This window comes from Mauremys mutica, chromosome 7 (genome assembly GCF_020497125.1).
Source record: "Mauremys mutica isolate MM-2020 ecotype Southern chromosome 7, ASM2049712v1, whole genome shotgun sequence".
Classification (NCBI taxonomy): domain Eukaryota; kingdom Metazoa; phylum Chordata; order Testudines; family Geoemydidae; genus Mauremys; species Mauremys mutica.
In genome coordinates, this window is record NC_059078.1 from 383,319 (window position 1) to 406,091 (window position 22,773).

General features: G+C 49.4%; 1 protein-coding gene across 7 annotated transcripts in view; it reads left to right on the top strand.

Annotated features, from left to right (window-relative positions):
* The window catches only part of LOC123373923 (SRSF protein kinase 3-like), a 63,378-nt gene that overhangs the window by 14,424 nt on the left and 26,181 nt on the right, over positions 1 to 22,773 (top strand). For 5 of the 7 annotated variants that reach the window (XM_045023206.1, XM_045023204.1, XM_045023211.1 and 2 more), the window contains 5 exons: positions 10 to 607; positions 7,892 to 8,099; positions 11,461 to 11,602; positions 11,755 to 11,863; positions 12,665 to 12,752. In XM_045023206.1, the coding sequence (XP_044879141.1) occupies positions 11,557 to 11,602; positions 11,755 to 11,863; positions 12,665 to 12,752 (243 nt within the window). In that variant the 5' untranslated portion in view covers positions 10 to 607; positions 7,892 to 8,099; positions 11,461 to 11,556. Of the gene's footprint in view, positions 1 to 9; positions 608 to 7,891; positions 8,100 to 11,460; positions 11,603 to 11,754; positions 11,864 to 12,636; positions 12,753 to 22,773 lie in introns of those variants that run through there. The other 2 variants (XM_045023207.1, XM_045023210.1) reach the window with 2 other exon arrangements.

A 22,773-nucleotide genomic window follows, 5' to 3' on the forward strand; every position in this document is an offset into this window, starting at 1 on the left:
CTATCGCAGAAGACAGGAGCCCCCCCTAAGCGTCTGGTCTCACAAACTGCACTGATATCCTGGATCGAATCCTGCTGCCGGCAGCCGCGCTCCCTGAAACACCTCAGCCGCCTGCGTATCCGAACCACCCTTGGGCATCAGAGGCTTGAAGCCATTGGGGGATTTGACCTCCCACCCCCACTGAAGCGCTACCTTATGTATGAGGACCTTGTTCTGCAGGATCGCCCATAGTGGTGGGAAGTCTGCCCAGTCTACACCTGTATCCACAAGGACAAAGTGACAGTGGGGAGAGGAGCCGACACTGTTTTATCTTTTCAGTCATCTGCTCCTCAAAGCCACAAGAGAGATGGATTTTGTGTTGTCATCTTACCTTTCTGTGGCCTAATCTGAGCCCCACCCTGGAACGGGTCAGAGGGTGCTGTCTGCAGAGACTGCTGGTGATTCTTAATCTGGAACATGCTGGTAGCTCCAGGGTGCATTCTGAGGAGAGCAAAGCTCTGTCTCCTGCCCTGAAGAGCTTGCTAGGTAACATGCTACAGCAGGAATCAGAGAGCTGGTCTCAGCCAGGAGGAGAGAAGGGGCTCCTCTCCCTTCATTTCTCGTTCAGGTATGAGTTTGACAAGTGTTATAGGAACAAAAATGTGCATACAGGCTCCCACCTGCAGTCAAACCTTTTACTGTCGAAATACTGTCTGGCCCCAAAGGAAGGCACTGGGGAGTTGCTGTGATTCTCCATTCCGTCCACCTGCCCAGGTACTATAGTATTGGAGCACCAGTGATTCAAGGCAGGAAGGAAGGTGGCCACTGACCCATTGCCCTCCCCTACTGATCTGCAGCAGCTGGATCTGTTTTTACATGCCCCTTTGACTCACGTCCCTCACTTCACTGCCACCACATTCTGACCTCCTGTCACTTGCTGCACGTCCATCAGTTTCTGCCCCCTGTCCTCACTCCCCTCCCACGTTACTTGCTTACATGAGTCAGGCAACTTGTTCTCCATGAAGTGTGGTAGAGGACAGAAGAATCAATTCCAGTCCACTCTCCATAAGGCCAGATTTTCAGCTCCCATGGGAAACAATCGTGACCCTCTGTCTCTGCTCCATTGAGGAGAATCAGAGGTTCTGGGTGGGGAGCCCTTTTGGAAGTCTAGCCCATAGCGTGCCAGTAATTGTTGGGTTCACTGGATCTGATTTCCCTGTATTAAAGGCTGCCTCAGGTCCCTGGGCAGAGCCTGGACCAAATGTCAGCAATTAGAGCTGTACAACTAGGACATGTGATCTGAGTCTTCATAGCCTGTCTTGGCCACAGAGCTAGGTCAGGGGCAGAGCCTGACTTCTATGTAAATACTGTAAAATTATTGCAACTAGTTGATAATAAACAGTGCCCTGAAGCCAATCTTGTGCTGACAGGAGATGGGGGCTGCTAGGGGTGTGGCTGGCTGGTGCAAAGAGCCGTGGGGTGTGACTGTGTCCTCATTCAAACTAAAATACAGGCAAAGGCTGCCTGAGTGTTTAAGAAAACACAAGCCACAAGGTGGGGGAGCTCTGCCCCCTGCCTCAGTGACCTTCCTCATCTGAGTCACATGGTGGGGGGCTTTCTATCACAACTGCAGGCCTGTCTGTGTGCCCCTTGTAGGTGTAGCCAGTCCAGGATGTTTGGCTCTTTGGCAAGGCCCAGCTCCAAATTAGGAATGAGGATTTCTCTAGTGGGGTTGGAGTGAGCCAGTCCCAATAGGGATTTTCCTCACTGTACTCTCTATCTGCATTGGCAGTTATTCTTAATGCTGGAGGAAGAAGGGTTAGAGGTCAGGGAACAGCAGCTGTGGGAGGGAAGACCTACTCTCTTTAACTCACAGCCTGACCTCCCTGTGCAATGTTGTGGCTTAGCTGGAAGATCTAATTTTAGGAGGTGATAACCCCTCCCCGTGACTTCCCCAACAGACAGCAAGTCAGCTTGTGCAGCATTAGCAAGACATATTTAGGAATAAGATCCAGGTAGGGGTCCCTGGAAGAGAGAAGGACCAAAGAATGCCCAGCTTTACTGAAAGGAGGTAGTGCACAATGGTGTCATTTTAATACCCTTGTTTGCAATTTTTCCTGTTGCAAATATTAGCTGCTATAGGACCTGAAGGAATAGGTAGGGTGTAAGGGATGTGGGTCTCCCAGGACTCAGAGCTGGAGCTCAGAGTAGGGCCCTCTATAATGTGATTATACAACTGTATAAAGGGTCCCACAATTTCTTTCTGCCAGGATGGTGTATAAAATCAAATCCATTTTCCAGCCCTCAGCTTGTCTGCTGCTGTATAGGAGCTTGCAGGAGGGGGAAACTCGAGCTGGCTGAAGAGCAGGGGACCTGCAACAGTATGGGGTAGAGGGGGCTGATCCTGTTTCCTCCAAGAAAGTGTGAGGTGGCTGACACTTGGAACTCTTCAGGCACTGAACTCTGGCCAGCTAAGGGCTATGTCAGATACCATCCCCAGCTTTACATCTCTTGATGCACTGCTCTCCCTTCCAGCCTCTTAAGATGCCCCCACTGCCTCTCATGACAGTGCCTGCCCCCTACTTCTCCCTTTCTGCTTGCAGGTGGCTGCTTCTTCTTTGCAGGCATCTTGCAGCTTCTGTTCTTTAATTTAATTCTTTAGTTTATTGAATGATTTTGCACAGGGCCACCGGGGGTGGGGGTGGTGCAAGTGGGGCAGTTTGCCCCAGGCCCCGCAGGGGCCCCCATCAGAATATAGTATATTCTATAGTATTGCAGTTTTTTATAGAAGGGGCCCCCAAAATTGCTTTGCCCTAGGCCCCCTGAATCCTTTGGGCAGCCCTGATTTTGCCATTAATATTGCTGCCTAGTACTGCAGAGCTCATTGTAGCCCACTCACTGAAATAAGGAGTTTCGCTGCATAATCTAAGATTTACATGCTGAATAATACAAAGGCTGAGGGTCTAGGAGGAATGGAGAGCTCCTAGTGTTACCCTAAGATTTCAAAAGCCAATTACGTTACCTACAATAGCACTTTTAATTTCCAAAAAATGGGTAACCAAGGTTGTGTTCTGCCCTAAAGGAACTGCCAGAGTATTACCGGGGGGCTTGTCTCTGACCTGCCAAGGGCTCCCCAGAGCAAGCTAGTCTTGCTGACCCCTGAAAGGACATGGGTACAGCGCCTTCTGCTCAAGGCTAGACCCCACAAACAGTCATTCTTCAAAAACAAATTATCTTTATTAAAAAGGAGATAAGTTACAGGAAATTTAATAAAGGAAGAAAGAATGTTTAGAACATAAGGAAACACAATAGGATTACGTGTAATATAATGGTGCAGCAAAATAAAAGACAGACTATAAGAAAAACACCTAAAATTATATAAACAGTTTCAACGTAGCATGTATATAGAGATTCCACATACACACAGGTTTTTCATTCTAGTAATACTTAATACAATGAAATATGCGTGGCCTCTATATACACCTATGAGTACATTCACAGCTAAAAGCAAGTACTTAACAGTCACATTAATACCTAGCATTAGACATTTAACATTTGATTAACATTTAACTATTCACACATAACAACTAACCCTTAACATCCTAACATTTAACATCCAGGAAGCACTGGCCAGGCGATTATCAGATGGGTAGTAGGGGAAGATCTCACTCAAACCACAGGCAGTCATCTTTATTTACAGGTGAAACCCATACACTCTGGGATAGTAAATAGAAAGAAGATTAGGCTTACACAGACACCACAATTCCCTCTGATCGTCTAAGAGGGTAGTTCTCAAACTCCCCCCCCACGGACCACTTGAAAATTGCTGAGGGTCTCAGCAGACCACTTAATGATCTTTCCAAGTGTCGTTTGTACCATTCGTTAACTATTGTAAAGCTCTTTGGATAAAAGCGCTATAAAAAATTTTTTTTCTATAAATAAAAGCACAAAACTCATATTTTAATATCAGTAGTCGTGCCCTCTCTCCCCCACCACAGCAGCCCCTGAGCTGGGGCCGGGAAGGAGGGGGGGGGGGTGTCTCTCCCTAGCAACCACAGCCCTGGAGCTGAGCAAAGTCACCTCTTTCTCTGGCTGCTGCAACCCTGCACATCCCAAATTTCCCCCACTCCCTCTTCTCACCCGATTGCCCCCTCCCACCTACCCCTATTCCCCCCCAAGGCCACCACTTTACCTTACATGTGAGTCTTCTCCAGGGTCCAGGAACCTAATTAGTGAAGCCACACCTGTGTGGCTCCACTAATCAGGTGGGTGGCCCTTCATTTTTTTGTGTGCAGCCACCCAGGTGCGCATCTTAAAGGGAACTATCCACGGACTACCTGAAGGGAGCTCGGGCCACAGTTTGAGAACCTCTGGTCTAAGAGGTCCTTCTGTTCTGTCAAGGAGTCCATTGGTTTTGAGAGTAACGGTTATCTGCTGCTCTGGTACAGATGGGTGCTTCAGCAGGAGCTGCTTGCTGCGGTGGCAACTACCATTGAGGTAAAGGCGGCTGCAGAGGCAAATGCTGCCTTCTGGTGGCAGATACAGAAGCCTGCTGAGGCTGTTTGGCAGCTGCTGCTGGAAAAGCCTGCTGGCTGAGTTGCTTATGGTAGTAGTTGCCAGGGCAACCTCAGAGTTCTCTTGCTGCTGCTGAAGCTTCTGCTTGCAGGTGGCTGCTTCTTCTTTGCAGGCATCTTGCAGCTTCTGTTCTTTAAGGTCTGAACCCACTACTACTAGAAGCTCAGCCTATTTGCTGCTGCGTTTATATACGGTGTGCTCTCTCGGTTCAATCCTTTCAGCCAATCAGCTTTCTAGCTCCTCCCCAGTCCCTCCTTTGTGATGTTAGCCTTAAGCCCCTCCTAGTCAGATGGACCTGTAGATCATCCTCTTTTGATATCATCTTTAAGCTCCTCCCCTGACGCCATCTTGGATGTGAGGGCTTTTTGCTGAGTCATTCGCTACAGGAAGTGGAATTTCCTAGTCTGTCACAGGAAATGTAATTTCCCACTGCTTCACACTGTATCTCTCAGAGATGGAATCTTCCCCTAGCCTTTCCCTATATTTGTCATTTTGGTCAGCCATGTTGGATTTTCTAAATTTAAGTGATCATTCATTTCTACTTAATTAAAGCCTTTATCTTAAAACTAATTATTCTTTTATGCAGCCCAAAGGGTCTTGATACTGTTACCACTCTAATTATTTCAATTGGGGGAAGTGAATTTTACAGCAATTATAAACCCCTTCCAAGTTTTTTCTGCAAGGTGCTGCAAGGTATTTCAGAACATCTAAAAGCACAATCTCTTGGCACACCAGGGAATGTACTGCAAAACTTGAAAGAGAGGGTGTGGTAGAGAAAAGATGCAGAGCCACTGCTGGAACTCTGCATAACCAGCTTTTTGTGGATGCACATAAGTGCAAATGGGAGTCTGGTTCTGGGATGTGTACGGTAGTGATTGCACAGATAATTCCATTCACATTTCCTGGCATACGCGCCAACTTCTCCTGGTGCTGGTGGGTGCTCGTGACCCCCCAGCTCTGCCCTGACCCCATTCCAACCTCTTTCCCAAATTCCTCACCCCAACTCCACCCCCTCTCTGCCCCTATTGGACTCCGTCCCCAAATCCCCGGCCCCGCCTCTTCCCTGCCTCCTCTCCTGATCACGCCGCATTCCCGCTCTTCCCCCTCCCTCCCACAGCGTGTTACACCGTGAAACAGCTGTTCCGCGACTGCAAGTGCTGGAAGGAGAAGAGGAGGCGGAGGTGAGGCGGAAGCGGAGGTGAACTGGGGTTGGGGGGCGGGGCAGGGAGCTGCAGCTCCGGAGCACGCACGGAGTTGGCGCCCATGTTTCCTGAGCTGCATATGCCAGAGCGTGCTGTCCCCGCACAGAGAAAGGAGGGGCAAGGGGCCTACTAGAAAGGCCCTGTCTGCTGCTCATTGTGTGCACTAGGACTACGTTGAGCTGTGTGCGTTATGACCCCTGGGATTGAGCTGTTCAGCGTTGAGGAAAGATTTTGTATTTCCATCTCAGCTAAGCTGTCAACTTTGTTCTATAAATAGGGTGACCAGACATCCCACTTCTAAAGGGACAGTCCTGAATTTAAGCCCTCCTGCAGATGTCCTTACTTTTTTAAAAAATGGGCAAATTGTCCCATACTTTCTGTCTCCCCCCACATCAGAACTGGCAGGTCCTGCTGCTGATCGGGTCTGTGCTCGCCAGCCGCCCGCCCGCCCATGGCCAGGGCTGGGGGTGGTCCAGTGGCCGCCAATGGGGGTGGGTATGCAAGGCTGGTTGCGGGGCGAAGATGCAGCGCATAGGTCCAGACACTCCCCCTGCTGGTCTGTCAGCGCAGCCCCCGCTGCATACCGCTTCTCAGCCAGCAGGGCCCTGTCCCCCATCCCGTTTCCGGCCAGCGCTGGCTGCGCACTGCAAGCTGCGGTGGCTGATGAGTGTGAGTAGGTGCCAGGTGGTGGCCAGTTATGTGTCGCCTCTGCTGCCCACCCATTGGCCCTTTATGTGTTCCCCCTGTTCCTGTCCTCTCCCTGCTTTGCTCCTTCACCCCTGCAGCCTCGCTGCTCCTCCATATCCCCCCAGCGGGTCTTGTCCAGCTCCCACCACTGTGCACAGAACCAGCCCCTGGTTGGAGTGCTCAGCCTGGCCGGCAGGCTCCTTCCTTCCCTCACTGCCTGCCCCAGGAAAGCCCAAGACTCTCTGACCCAGGGCGCTGGCCAGGAGGCGCTGAGCCCTGCATTTGCCACCTCTCAGCTAAGCTCTGGAGTGGCAGGGAGGAGCGATTTCCAGCCTGTTCATGCCCCGAATCTTCACGCTGCACAGCAGCCCCCAGGGCAGGGGCGTAGCACCCTCTTCACTTGCCCCTGCCACCCACCCCCAGATCCTGTCCCATGGAGTGCGGGGCTGCTCCATCCCCTAGACACCCTCCTCTGCTAAGTCACCTCTCTGGCTGGGTTCGCTGAAACCCCTGCACTCAGGTTTCCTGGGCCATGGTGCATGGGTTTGGTGCTTAACCCCTTCCTGCCCGTGCTGTAGCCGGGGGACAGGAGGCAGTTGGGTTATGTCGGTGGCCAGCAGCAGCCTGGAGGTGTTAGCTGCCTTTTGACACTGTGCAGGCAGGAAGGGACCAGTTGCTTCTAGCCACATGGGCTGGGGTGGGAGGAGGCGAGATGAGCTCTGCAAAGACTTGTGCCAGGTAATTTCTTCCCCCACCTCCCCTGCAGCTGGAAGCAGCTCCCATCCCTTCCCTCCTGCACAGTGCCAAAAGGCTGCTGCTGGCCACATTCTGGTGTGAACCGTGGCAGAAATCTGGAGAGTGGGGGACATGAGACCCTGCATGCCCCCTCATATGTTGCCTTGGGAAGACGCGGCAGCAGGTGCTGGGATAGGTGAGTCCATGCCAGGGGCCCAGCCAAGTATGGAGGTTGGAGAGCACCAGGCATGGAGGGGAGGGTCAGTTGGTCACCCCCGCTGTGTGAGAGAGGTAGGTAGGAGTGGGGGGGGGTTGGAGTGTGTGTGTCACCCCTCCCCATGTGAACCCTAAAGCCTTAAAGATAAGATAAAAAGAATCCAACTATCCAGTATTTCTTTTTAACAGGGGCTCAGTCAACTTGATGTTAATTTGAATGTTTGTACTGCATAGTTCTGATTGATTGCCATTGAACTCGCTTGAATAACAGTAATTTTACCAGGCGTCCCGTATTCAGCATAGGAATATATGGTCATCCTCTCTATAAATAGCCTCCAGGGAGCTTTCAAAGGGTTTACTTTGTGGCTGGATAGACTTGCTGCTAGGAGAGAGTTAGAAGCAGGAAACAGGTGCACAGTTATGAGTACAGTAAAATGACCCTATCCCAAGCTGTCCAAGGTCTTCTAACTATTCTGAAGCCAGTGCTGTTTCCACAGGGGCTTTGCTGTGATCTGATCCCATGTCCCTTTCCTCACCACATACCTCTGGTGGTGCAGAGGAACTCGCTCCACTCAAGGATACCCCTCCCATCCAAACCAGACTAAAAAGGAAAGCAGGAACTCTCGGTATCACACTTCCAGGAGCTCCTGAAGGCCCCAGGTCTCAAGTAGAGCCATGAGCTCTGCCTCCATGAGCTACTACATGGTAAGTCTATCAAGAACCAATGGTATTTAGATCCGCAAGGGGCTGCTTTTACTGCATGTGCCAAGGCTTGCAGGGATGCTTACTTAGAAAGCCCTGCCCAAATTGTGTCCTGGCATATGTCTCTTTCACACATGAGAGAAGAAGCTACTGCTCTCTGTGGGTTCAACGGCTTTACTCTCTACAACCATCTTCCCAAAATGAGTATGACAGGTATCCTCATGTACCTCACAGGGGTGCCTGCAGATGGCGCAAACCCACGAGAAGGGCTGCTTGCCCCTAGAACCACTCTGGGACACTGGAAGATGGAGCTTGTTGGCTTGTGCAGGACAGCATCTCCAGCAATGTAGCACTACTGCTCCTTTTGCAGATTATTTTTAAGCTAGAAAGGACCAATATAATCAGCTAGTCCAAGGGTGGGAAAACTTTTTGTCCCACGGGCCACATCTGGATATGGAAATTGTATGATGGGCCATGAATACTCACAAAATTGGGGTTGGGGTGCAGGAAGGGGTAAGGGCTATGGCTGGGGGTGCGGTCTCCAGGGTGGGGCCAGAAATGAGGAGTTCAAGGTGCAGGAGGGGGATCCGGGCTGGGGCAGAGGGTTGGGGAGCAGGGCGGGTGAGGGCTCCAGCTGGAAGTGCTGGCTCTGGGATGGGGCTGGGGATGAGGGATTTGGGGTGTAAGGGGGTGCTCCAGTCTGGGACAGAGGGGTTCGGAGGGTGGGAGGGGGATCAGGGCTGGGGCAGGGGATTGGGGACCGAGAAGGGGGCGGGGGTGCAGGCTACAGACGGTGCTTACCTCAAGCAGCTCCCAGAAGCAGCAGCATGTCTCCTTTCCAGCCCCTATGCAGAGGTGCGGCCAGGCAGCTCTGCATGCTGCCCCGTCTGCAGGCGCCGCCCCTGTAGCTCCCATTGGCCGCAGTTTCTGGCCAATGGGAGCTGCGGGGGCGGCGCTTGGGGCAGGGGCAGCATGCAGAGCCCCCTGGCTGCCCCTACGTGTAGGAGCCAGAGAGGGGACATGCCGCTGCTTCTGGGAGCTGCACAGAGCTGTGGCACGCGTGGAGCGTCCCCACCACCCCTCTCCCCGGCTCGAATGCGGGAGCAGGGCAAGCCCTAGACCCTGCTCCCTAGTGGGAGCTCGAGGGCCAGATAAAATTGGCTGGTGGGCCAGATGTCGCCCATGGGCCATAGTTTGCCCACCCCTGATCTAATCTGACCTTCTGCATAACACAGTCTAGAAAACCTCACCCAGTGATTTCTGCATTTATCCCATAACATGTGTTTGAGTTATAACATCTCTTTGTAAAAAGATACATAGTCTAGATTTGAGTGCTGGAGAAGCCATCACAACTCTAGGTGATGCGTTCCAATGGTTAATTACTCTCACTATTCAAAATGTGCATCATTATTTCTGGTCTGAATTCAACTAGTTTCAGCTTCCAACCACTGGCTCTTGTTATCCCTTTTTCTGCTAGATTAGAGATTACTATCAGCAACATCTACCCTGTGTAGGGCTTGTTTCTAGAGCATTGCGTACCTCTTAACCTTGTTTTTAGTGATGTAAATAGTGAGAGATGTGAGAAGCTTCATTTATAAGGCATGGTTTCCAGACGTCAAATCATTCTTGTAGTTGCTCTTTAATGCCCTATCAGAGTGGTAGGAGATAGATGGCAGGGCTCTGTGCTGCTCTACTGGCATGGCAGTAGATTGAACAGGCCCAGTTCTTTACTCACCCCAGTGCAGGGATCACTCCAGTGATTTCCGTGTTACATTGGTATGAATCTGGTCATGGAAAGTTGTTATTTACAGGAGAGTGACAAGTGAAGGATGGGGGCTTCTGGAACTTTGTACCTAAAAAGAGACAGAGGCTTGAAGTAATGCATTATGCTTCAGTTACAGAACTAAAAAGGGAAGTGGGTTAGAGGCAGCCACCTTCCCTTTTCATGCTGCATTCTAATCTGTTCTTCCTTGCTTCAGCCTCAGGCAGGGGAAAATAGAGCAGTGGAGACTTTTGCAGTCCCAGACTCCCTTTACAGAAGTGTAGCCACAGGCCAGGGAATCTGCTCATACCTCACGCTCGCCCAGCATCAACAAGAAATGCAGCTACCCCTTGTAAGGTTTGGTCCTTAAAGGCAGCTTTGTTGCTAACAAAGGAAGAGCAGGAGGTGGTAAATGCTCTTAGCTGAAGAACCAAAAATGACAGAAGAAGCCACAATTCCATTCCAGAGTTGCTGGGGAAATGCTCTTATTGCTTGCCTACACTTGGTAATACCAGAATAGCTATGCTGGAATAATTATTCTAAAATACACCGTTACCTCGATATAACGTCACCCAATATAACACGAATTTGGATATAACACAGTAAAGCAGTGCTCCGGGGGTGGGGTGGCGGGGCTGCGTGCTCCGGTGGATCAAAGCAAGTTCAATATAACACGGTTTCACCTATAACGCGGTAAGATTTTTTGGCTCCCAAGGACAGCATTATATCAAGGTAGAGGTGTAGATATTCCAGATAAATTCTCATATGGACACTCTTACTAATCTAGTACATTTCAAGTGTTGATTAGCCCTTGGGTTTCACCAACTAACTCTTCAGAATTTAAGGGCAATATTTCTAACATACTAGTAATCTAATCAGACTAACTAATATCACATTTGTTAGGATTCAAGTTAGTGAAAATTGCCAGATGGCCACTACACAGACAAATCCTTAGCATGAATCACTACGTTGGGTGTTATTTTTAAAAGGTTGACTCCTAGTGTGCCAAAAACAGTGGTCTCGCAGAGTTTTGGAGCATTATTTCAAGATAATCTGTTATAGCCAATTAGCTTTTGTCCTGGGCTGGGCTGCAAAGTACTGGAGTTTCCAATGCATAGAGACTATTTAATACTAAAATAGAATGTGAGAATCTGCAGCTCAATTAGACAGTGTGCACATTAGAGACCTGCCCTTTCCCTCTGTCGAGCTTGATCTGTGTGCTCTCTGCAGGAGGCCAGGCCTGTCAGAGGGAATGCCTGGCCCTTTCCTTCAATCCCCACTAATCCTTTGGAAATCCGAGCAAGGCAGCAAGAAACCTGAGACTCCTGCCTCTCTCTGTTCTAGCTGCACCCAGCAAGGAGCTCTGCTCAGCTTGAGTCATCTCAATGTCCCTATTTTGAAATCTTAAAATAATCTCTAATCCCTCAGGAAACGCCAGACATTTTCATAACCCAGATCCAATTCTGAGGAAACAGAGGGGAAGGAACAAGGGCTGTAGAGGGGAGAGGGGTCAAAGATGAGATCTGAAAAGCTGCAGAGCGGCGGGCACGGGTGCTTGGCTGAAATACCAGTAGGTATGCACATACATAACTCTATTTACAGGAGTAAAATGCTGAAGATCGTGCTGTGTCTGCTCCAAGTGTCAGATCCCTGTTCCCCCTCACCTGCTCATCCTGAGGACTGCAGCAAGCCTCTGGCATGGAGGGGTGGGGATGCCAGGAGGACCCTGCAGAGTATTGTGCAGGTGAGTCCCAGGAAGTGTTACCAGTTTGGTACCCAAACTTCCTTGCCATTCAGCCTGGGAGATTTGTAGACTCTGGGCTGAATCGTTGAGGTCAGTCCTCCTTTCTGTTTGGTAGTCCCACTAATGGGGCTATTGGTGATCCATCTCTGTAGGAGGCTACTACCCTGTGCAGAAGGGAGACACATTCAGTGGAAGATACCAGGTGGTGCACAAGCTGGGCTGTGGCTACTTCTCTACAGTCTGGTTGTGTCAGGACATGGTGTGAGTAGCACAATAGAGACTATTCCAAAGGGAGGGGAACTCTGTAGAATGGGGCTGTAAAGGGATGTTCAGAGTCCATCCAGGGGGGAAAGGGGAGGAATTGACCCTCTCTATCTGGGCAGAGGAAGGAACAGCCCAGAGGAATAGCCTGCCCTGAAGGGAGGGATGTGGGTGTTTGGGTGGTGGTGGGAGGGGATCAGCAGAGCTAGGTAAGCTGTGAGGCATTATTTCCCAAGCAGCCATTACAAGAGGGCTCCACTGAAGTGAGTGGGGGTGAGTCTGACATCAAGAATCAGAGGGGAAGGATCTCTAGGAAGGGCGCTGGTGCTTGGACACTAGGCAAACAGCCTAGGTTAGAGAGAAGTGAGATGACATTGGTGAGTGGATTGCTTTGTAGTCTGCGGTGCTGAGCTGTGCCTGCAAGAAACCCTACTGGATTCGTGTTTGGCCCTGAAGGGGACAGGTCTTTTTTTATATTTACTTTTCTGATTTATAATATGCTCTGTCTCCACATGGCCAGACCTCTCTTGCTCTCAGAGGGCGACGGAGCTCTAAGATTAAAGTAATAGTTGCCAGAGGGAGATGAATACAGGTCTCCACCCTGCTGTGTGAGGTATGAGGGTGGGGATGTTAGAGGCAGCAGAGAGGTGTAGGGCAGCCTCTCTCAGTACAGAGCACAGGCATTAGGGTGGGTCACTACAGGGTAAGGAAAGACATGGAGACTCCTCCAGGCTGCATGATGGGAAGCTGGGCTGGACAGAACTTTTGTGCACTGGTCTGCTGGTGTGATTCCTTTCACAGAGAGAAGAGGCGTGTAGCTGTGAAGGTGGCCAAGGGTGGGGAGAGCTTTGCTGAGGCTGCCCAGGATGAAATCTCTCTCCTCCAGTGTGTATGTACCTTCCCTGGCTGCACTCCAGGGAGCATGTTGGCTCAGTCAGTTTCTGCACTGTGGGGATTGCAGCTGTTTTCAGAGCTCTGCAGTACTAGTCCACCTCCTCTAACAGGTCTCAGCCTGATGGGAGCCTGGCTGGCAGCAGGGAGAATACATCAAACTCTATGTAGAAAAGAGCCTCAGGCAGTGGCGTAGGCAGGTTTTCAGTGTAGGGGGAGCAAACATAAAAAAGGCGCCCTCCCTCGGCTCCCTCTCTGGCCACGCCCCCTTAGCTCCTCCCATTTCCCCCCCAGCTTAACCCTGGGACCGGCTCAGGACTCTTGCGGGCTTCCCAGGGGTGCGGATACCCCCCCATCTCCCCGCGGTCCTGGGAGAGTCTCTCCTGCCCAGCAAGCTCTGCAGGTATCCCCCGCCGGGCTGTGCCGCCCGGCCCCACCCACGGGGTCCCGTCCCCCCCGCCCCAGGCTCCTGCGCCGCGCCAGAGCCCCCCCATCCAGACAGCACAGCCTGTGCCCCTGCCCTGTGGGCCCAGCCCCGGGGAGCCCCTCACCCGGACCCGCCCCCCCGCTCACCTTCCGTCCTGCGCCGCCGCCTGTCCCTGGCCTGCTCCCGGCACTCGGCGCGCTCCATGCGGGGCTCGCCAGCCAGGCGGCCTTAAAGGCTCAGGGGCCCTTTCACCTCCCCCTGCCCTCCGCATTAGCAAGGGGCAGGGGGCGGTGGGGAGCGCTTGGCTGCCAAGCCCTGAGCCAAGGAGCCAGCTCCCTTGCTCCTCCAGTCGCATCTGCCGCCCCCCCCACGGCTCCTCCGGCCACGCTGCTGGCAGCGCCAGCCCGGCAGGCACCACTTCTGTGCCTGCCGCCCTGAGAGGAAGCAGCAGCTTCCCCTTAACCCCGCTAGCTACGCTACTGGCCTCAGGTCCAGCATTTGCTTCTGAAACAGCCTCCCACCCCAGGGATTCTATTTCTGGTATGTTTAGGATCATTCTGTTCTTCTTTGAGAGGGAGCAGACATGTATTCCACTCAGGTGTGCATGCGCCTGGTGCACTGAAGCTGGAGAACTTTGCCTAACAGCACCAATGGGCGGTGCTCATGCCTTGCCCTTCCCCAGCTATTTAAGGATAGCGGCGCTTTGACCCCTCTCAGTTCCTTCTCACTGCCTCTGGCTAGAGTCTGAGCATTCTGTGGTGCTGTACGTTATATGTTTTTTCCTCAGTTTCTCTAGGAATTTATTGTATATCGTTCATTGTTAATGTAACTTAGTAGTGCTGGCACCATTCCAGTCTGACCCAGCGTGGTCGCCTGGCAGGGAGGTGTAGTGTTGCAGATGAGTCCTTATTTGATCTTCCCCTCACCTAGCATTTCAACATGTTCAAACAGCCCTTTTAAGTGCTAACGAGCAGCTCCTTCTGGACTCCTGGTGCCAGTCCATCTAACTACCTTTGGTTTTGGCCATGGGACATCTGTTGAGTCTGGTATTGATGATGGCAGCATCGGCAACATAGAACCATAGGACAAGAAGGGACGGCAACAGTCATCTAATCTAACCCCCTGCCAAGATGCAGGATTTGTTGTGTTAAACCATCCAAGACAGGTGGCTATCCAGCCTCCTTTGGAAAACCTCCAGTGAAGGAGCTTCCACGACCTCTGTTCCATTGTCCTACTGTTCTTATAGTTAGGAATTTTTTTCTGTGCTTTAATCTACATCTGCTATGCTATGGTTTGAGCCCATTGCTTCTTGTCCTGCCCTTGGTGGCAAAAGAGAACAACTTTTCTCCATTTTTTTGGTGGCAGCCTTTCAAGTATCTGAAGACTGCTATCAGGTTCCCCCCACACACACACTTTAATTTCCTCTTTTCCAAACTAACCATACCCAATTCCTTCAGCCTTTGCTCATATGGCTGCATTCCTTCCCTTTGATCATCTTTGTCACTCACCTCTGGATCCTTTCCAATTTCTGTACATCCTTTCTATACATTGGTGACCAAAGTTGGACACCGCTACTTCAGCTGAGATCTAACCAGCGCTGAATAGAAGAATACTGTCATCTCCCATGACTTGCATGCTATGCTTCTGTTAATGCAACCTAAAATTGCATTTGCTTTTTTTTTTCTTTTTTGCAACATCATTGCACTGTTGACTCATATTGAGGCTTTGATCCACCACAACTCCCAGATCCTTCTCAGCAGTGCTGATGCCAAACCAATTTTCCCCTATTCTGTATTTGTACATTTGTTTTTTCTTCCCTAAGTGTAGCACCTTAGATTTGTCTTTGTTGAATCTCATTTTGTTGCTATAGTCCAGTTCTCCAATTTATCAAGATCCCTCTGAATTTTAAGATCTATCCTCCAAAGTATTGGCAATCTCCCCCCACCCCCGCCAGCTTTGTGTCATCTGCAAACTTAATCAGTATGCTCTCTATATCTGCATCTAGGTCATTAATAAAGATGTTAAACAACACTGGACCTAGAACAGAACCCCAGTTGAGACCTCCCACCAACCCGACATCATTCCATTAATAGTTACCTTTGTTTGCAGTTGTTTAACTAATTATATATTCACTTAATGGTAATTCTGTCGAGCCTGCTTTTCTCCAGCTTACTTATCACAATGTCATGTGGGACTGTGTCAAAAGCCTTGCTGATGTCCAGGTATATTATGTCCACCGCATTCCCCCTATTCACCAAATCAGTTACCCTGTCAAAGAAGGAAATCAAGCTGCTTTGGCAGGATTTGTTCTTGGTAAATCAATGCTGGCTGCTGGTGATCACCCCTCTGTCCTTCAGGTATTCACAAATGTAATGTTTTATACATGGCTCTCGTAGCTTCCCAGGTATCAAAGTCAGACTGACTGGTCTATAGTTCCCCGGCTCCTCCTTTCCCCCCTTTTTTAAAGATGGGCACAACGTTAGCCCTTCTCCAGTCTTCTGGGAGCTCTCCTGTCACCCATGAGTTTGTAAATATTATTGCCAGTGGCTCCACGATTTCTTCAGCTAATTCCTTCTGTACGCTTGGGTTAATAGCATCGGGCTCCGCTGATTTGAATTCATTCAAATTGGTCAGAAGATCTCTGACGTCCTTTACTCATCCCAATCTGCATCCCTTCCTCTTCATTGTCTGTGGTAACTTTTGCTAATCATCTGGTCACGCTTAATTTTTCTGAGAAGACTGATGCAAAGTAGGCATTGAGCAGCTTTGCCTTCATATCATCTTTCATGTCCCTCTTCCATTTCCTGTATTTATCCCTTTGGGGGTTTAGATATCTAAAAAGCTCCTTGTGCAATCACATTGGCTTCCTGTGGCTTTTCTTGTGTTTCCTCTGCAAGATGTTGAGCCTCTAGTATTACATCTTTTAAGAACTTCCAGCCCCCTTTGACTTCTTTTCTTCCTAATTGGCCTTTCCATGTGACCTTGCCTGCTATTTCTCTGAGTCAAAGGCAGATTTCAACTCTGAGGTTCAGTGTCCTTGTTTTGCTGTTCTCACATCCTCCTTTCCATAGAATCTTGAATTTTATCAGATCATGATCACTTCCTCCCAAGTTCCCAACCACCTTCACGTTCTCAACTAATTCATCCCTGTTGGTCAAAACCAGATCCAAAATGGAGACCTCCCTAGTTGTTTCCTCAACTTTCTGAATCAGAAAACTGTCCCCTACACGCACGAAGAATTTGCAGGACGTATGATATTTGGCTGCAATAGTCTTCCAACAGATATCAGGGAAGTTAAAATCCCCCGTTAATACTAGCTCATGTGAGTTACCTAATCTTATCTACTTGTAGAATGACTCATCCACTTCCTCTTCCTGATTTGGTGTCTATAATGGACCCTCACCATAACATAGCTACTGTTCCTTTCCTTTGTTATCCTCACCCAGAAACTCTCAGTGGGTCTGTTGCTCACGTCTCCTTGGACCTGAGAACTAGTGTATACATTCTTGACATACAGCACAACGCTACCTCCTTTTTTCCCATACCTGTCCTTTTGGAACAAACAATAGCCCTCAATGCTGGTACGCCAATTGTGCTCGTTGTCCCACCGAGTCTCTGTGATGCCAATTAAGTCATAATTTTCTTCCTATACCAGGACTTACAGTTCATCCTGATTGTTCCCCACACTCCCTGCATTTGTAAACAGGCATCAAAGATATTTTGCGGATTGCCCTGTTGCTTTTCTTTTTCCTTTTTAAAAGCAGTTGTGATTTCTAGATCCCTCTTCTGAAATCAGCCGCTTCCCCTTTCCTTTGTTACTTGAGCCTAGATGTGCATTGCCTGTATTTTTTGTCACCATCCCCCATAAGACCTAGTTCTAAGCTCTCCTCTCCTTATCAAGTTAACCAGACAATGTCCAAAGATGCTCCTCCCAGTGTTTGGTAGATGGAGCTCATTCTAGCACAGTAATCCTCATTCCTGGAACATCAGCTTGTTGTCAAAGAAGCCAAAGCTCACACCACTTGCATAGCCATGCATTTACTTCCACGATTCGATGGTCCCTGCCTGGCCTTTTCCTTCAACCATCTCCACACCATTGGCATATTGGCCAGCGTCAGACCTGCTCTGCCGTTCCATTCCTGATTCCCCTATAGTTCAGGGGCTGTCTGTTGCTGTGCCTTCTACATCGTCATCTTCTCCTGCACTGTTGGCACCGTCTGGTGGGGTTAGCTTCATCACTTGTTGGCACTGCATTCCGCACCCTCTGGGGCTTGGACAGCAGAGTTGCAGCCATCATCCTTTGTGGTAGTGAGGGGCATATTGGCATGGATGCTGTCTTCAGCACCGATGCTGTCCTTGCTACAGCCCCCTTCATCGGATTCAGTACTGACTCGCTTCCAGCACCCTCATGTGCTCCTGTGCCAGCTACAAGGGTGATGCCTCTCCTGGTACCAAGCACTCATGCATCCTCGGCACCAATGATTTCTTCATGTTTGGTTCTGGACAAGGCTGATAGTTTGTTTGATCTCTCAGGGGTGGGATGCTCCATTCCCACCGGATGACTCCCAGGGCTCCTCAAGTTCTGCTGTGGGGATGACTACTTCTACTTCCCCCTCACCTTTGAAGCACTGTTCTTGATCCTTGGATCACCAGTGGTACCAGGATCAGCACTGTTCTTGCAGTAGGGATAGGGATCCTGGGTTACAACCTATTGGCCACCAATGCCTTACCCTTGTTGTTCCAGTGGCCTCTACGGGATCATTGGGTTGTGCCTTGGTCTGGGAGATCTTGCTGTTTGATGCAGTCCAGGTCAAGATCAGTAATTCCAAGTAGCAGTTTCTATCCATGAACCACTTCTATTGCAAGTGCAGTCAGAGGTTATTCTTCCTGAGCTAGCCCAGACTGAACCTCTTACGTAGGAGCTGCCCCCATCCCCAACAGTCTCCATTGGCCCTGCACTCTTCTTCTTCTCCTCTGGGTGACTCTGCAATACTGGATTCTTCCTTACTGGTGCCTGAGGACTTTGTCATATCAGGACCTTCTCAGGCATACAGCTTCCACCTTGGAAATCCAGGCTGAATACGGGCAAAAGAACGTGCATAAGTTGCTGGATATCCTTCAGTCCTCAGCTCTGGGGAGAATGGCTCTCTCAATAAATGAAGCTCTTTTGGAGCCTGCTAGGTCCCTTGCGAATACCCCAGTATTGTTACCGCCTACAGCTAAGTGGTGTGAAAAGTGGTATTATGTCCCCATACAGGACTTCAAGTGTTTTTACTCTCTTCCAACTCCTAACTCTCTTGTGGTGATAGCAGTAAACGAGAGATCACAATAGGGGAGATCCTATCCTTTGGAGTGGACTTGTGAGTCTGAGAGGTTAGACTTGATTGGGAGGAAAACGTACACCTCTACCCTGATATAACGCTGTCCTCAGGAGCCAAAAAATCTTACCGCGTTATAGGTGAAACCATGTTATATCGAACTTGCTTTGATCCACTGGAGTGCGCAGCCCCGCGTCCCCACCCCCAGAGTGCTACTTTACCGTGTTATAGCCGAATTCATGTTATATCGGTCGCGTTATATCGGGGTAGAGGTGTATATGACTTCATCAATGCAGATGAGCATTAGAAATCAGCAGGCTCTACTAACCAGATATGACTTTCTTAATTGGGATGCTATGTCCAGATTCACAGAGAAGTTGATAAAAGTCTCCTGGGAGGAATTTAAGGCTTTTGATACAGAGGCCCGTCTGGAGGCCAAGACTTCGTTGTAGTCAGCTCTGGACATGGCAGATGCTTCGGTTGGAATTATGGCACCAGCTGTGACCATGAGGAGGGCCTTGTCATTGCAGAACTCCAGCATAGCTTGTGATGCTCAACGGATCATAGAAGACTTATCTTGATGGTCATTTTTGTTTTCAGAAATTGACAATACTTGACATTTGTTTAAGCACTCCTGGGCTACTTTGCATTCCTTGGATATTTATACCCCAGCCACAAAGAGGCACCGCTAGGAGAGGCAGTACCAATACTACTAACAGCATTTTTGCTGCCATTCATCCTTTTCTGAGAAACAGCAGATTTTTCCAGGAAGGGTCATAAGATGGCAGAGGAAGAGGTCTTCTGGGTGGAATTTCAACCAGCCAGATAGTCCTCCTCCAGTGTCCAGCAAGCCTCTATTTTGACTTGCCTGTCCAGGGCAGCATTCTAGTTGTGACCTCCCCATCTACGTCTCCTCAGTTCAGAGACAGGCTGTCTCACTTTTACAGTGCTTGGGATATGGTTACCGTAGACAAAGGGGTCCTAAGTACCAAGTGATTGGGTCATGCCATAATTCCTGGCCATTGCCCTCTACTCCATCCCTCTGCAGGGACCTCTCTCATGAGTCACTGCTCCTGCAGCAGGTCCAGAGTCTGCTTGCACATGGAGCCATAGAGGAGGTTTCTCTACAGCATCAGAAAAAGGGGTTCTTTTCCTAGTATTTCCTGGTCCCCAAATTCAAAGGAGGGATGAGACCTATTATTGACCTCCACAGCCTCAGCAAATACACTAGATATGTAGGAATCCATATGGTCACCCTAGCAACTATGCTTTCTGCACTGAACCACAATGACTGATTTGCTACCCTGAACCTTCAGGATGCTTATTTCCATATGGCGATTTTCCTGAGCCACAGGAAATTTCTGAGATTTGGTATGACGGGGTAACACTATCAGTACACTGTGCTTCATTTCAGCACCTCACATTTTTAAAAAATACATGACTGACTGTAGTGTCAGCATACCTCAGAAAAAGAGGAATTAATATTTTCCTGTATCTGGACTATTGATTAGTGAGAGACAAGTTCAGAGAACATGTGTTCTCCCAAGTCACACTACATCTAATAGAATGTTAGGAACCATTAAGAAAGGGATAGATAATAAGACAGAAAATATAATAATGCTGCTATATAAATTCATGGTATGTCCACACCCTGAATACTGAGTGCAGTTCGCAACATCTCAAAAAAGATAAATTAGATTAGAAAAAGTACAGAGAAGAGCAACAAAAATTATCAGGGGTATGGACAACTTCCATATGAGGAGAGATTAAAAAGACCTGGACTATTCAGCTTGTAAAAGAAATGACGGGATATGAAAGAGGTTTATATAATCGGGACTGGTGTGGAGAAAGTGAACAAGGAAGTGTTGTTTACTAATTCACATAACACTTGAACTGATGAAATAATAGGTAGCAGGTTTAAAACAAACATGGAAGTACTTCTTCACACACAGGGGCGGCTCTAGCCATTTCGCCTCCCCAAGCACGGCGGCACACCGCGGGGGGCGCTCTGCCGGTCGCTGGTCCCGTGGCTCCGGTGGACCTCCCGCAGGCGTGCCTGCGGATGCTCCACCGAAGCCGCAGGACCAGCGGACCCTCCGCAGGCACGCCTGCGGGAGGTCCATCGGAGCTGCCTGCCGCCCTCGCGGTGACCAGCAGAGCGCCCCCTGTGGCGTGCCGCCCCAAGCACGCGCTTGGCGTGCTGGGGCCTGGAGCCACCCCTGTTCACACAACACAAAATCAACCTGTGGAATTCATTGCCAGGGCTGATGTTGTGAATGCCAAAAGTATAACTGGGTTATAAAAAGAATTAGGTAAATTCATGGATGATAGGTCAATCAGTGGCTATCAGCCAAGATAATCAGGGATGCACCCCATACTGTGCATGTCCCTAAACCTCTGACTGCCAGATGATTGGACTGGATCACAAGGGATGGATCACTAGATAATTGCCCTGTTCTGTTCATTCCCTGTGAAGCATCTGGCATTGGACACTATCTGAAGACAGGATACAGGGCTAGATGGACCATTCGTCTGACCCACTATGGCCATTCTAATGTCTCTTCTGTCATCTGGGACTGATATTGAACAAAAAGAAGTCAGTGGTAGCACCAACTCAAAAGATCATGTTCATTGGGGCCATATTAGAGTCTACAAATTTGAGAGTGTTTCTGCTGAATGAATGATTTCAAACAATTCAGCATCTATGTCTGGCACTACAATCTCAATCTTCAGCTCTGGTCCATGTATGCCTGAAGTTACTAGGTCATATGGCTGCATGTACTTGCATCATCCAGCATACAAGACTGCGCCTTCGCCCGCTTCAGGTGTGGTTGAAATTGGTCTATTGCCTAACTTGTCATTCTTTAGACAGGTTTGTCTGCGTTCCTCTGAAGATCCTAATGGTACTGGACAGTTCAGAGTAACATATGCCAGGGTGGTCCCTTTGTGCATCCTCCCCCAGCCAGGACTGTAGTCACCAATGCCACCTCAGTGGGTTGGGGAGCACATCTAGTGGTGTTAAAAGTTCTTGGCTTGTGGTCAAAACAGAAAGTTTCCCTCCAAATCAACATTCTGGAGCTCTGGGCCACTTACAATGCCTGCCAAGCTTTTCAGGATCACATATGGGGCACACTGGCTCATATACTCACTAACACTACCACCGCAATACTATATGAACAAGCAGGGAGGAACCTCCTTCAACCAGCTGTGTCAGGAAGCAATAAAGTTACGACAGTTCTGCATCATGGAGAGCATCGTTCCCACTAAGCAGCTCACTTACCTGGGGTCCAAACTAACTTGGCTGATCACCTCCGCAGGAATTTCTCCCACGATCACATGTAGTCTCTGAAGTCGAGGGTGCTGAGTCCATCTTTGCAGAATGGGGCATTCCAACTATCAATCTGTTTGCAATGAGAGACAACAAGGAGTGCCACCAATTTTGCTCTCAAGTTGGTCTCAATACAGATTCCCTAAGTGACACCTTCCACCTCAAATGCAGGGGTCTGCTTTGAGGTACGCCTGCTCTCTAATCCCAGAGGTCATTCTCACACTAAAGTTGAAGCATACCAAACTTATTCTCAGTGCTATAGCTTGGCTCACGCAGTGTTGGCTCTCTGACCTACTGGTCTATCGGTTTGACCTCCCATATCACTGCCTCTTCATCCCGATCTACTGACTCAGCACTATGATCAAGTTTTGCATCCAGCAGTCACCCTCTTCATCTCATGATGCTGGATGCTGCATGGCTAGATGAGGAGGAAGGATGTTTGGAATGTGTTGCATTGCTATGGCTTAACAGCAGGAAAACCTTTACTAGGGTAACCAAGTGGAAGTGTTTTTCAGCATGGGCGCTTGCTCGGAGGAAGCCAGCTGATGCTTGCCTGTATTCAGGACATTTTGGCATACCTATTGCACCTTGAGTCTTCTGATCTCTCACTCAGTTCATTGTGGGTTCATTTAAATCTTGCCATTTCATCTGCCTATTGGAGATCAGCCACTTTTCTCGAACCCCGTGGTGGTTAGGGTTCTAAGGGATTATTTGTTTCTACTAGGGTGACCAGATGTCCCAATTTTATAGGGACAGCCCCAATTTTTGGGTCTTTTTTTTATATAGGTGCCTATTACCCCCACTCCTGTCCTGATTTTTCACATTTGCTCTCTGGTCACCCTAGTCTCTACCCACCTGTGAAAGAGCAGGTTACATTGTGGAACCTTAATACTGTCCTGGCTCCCCTCATGGGTCCTCCTTTTGAGCCCCGGCAACCTGTTTTCTG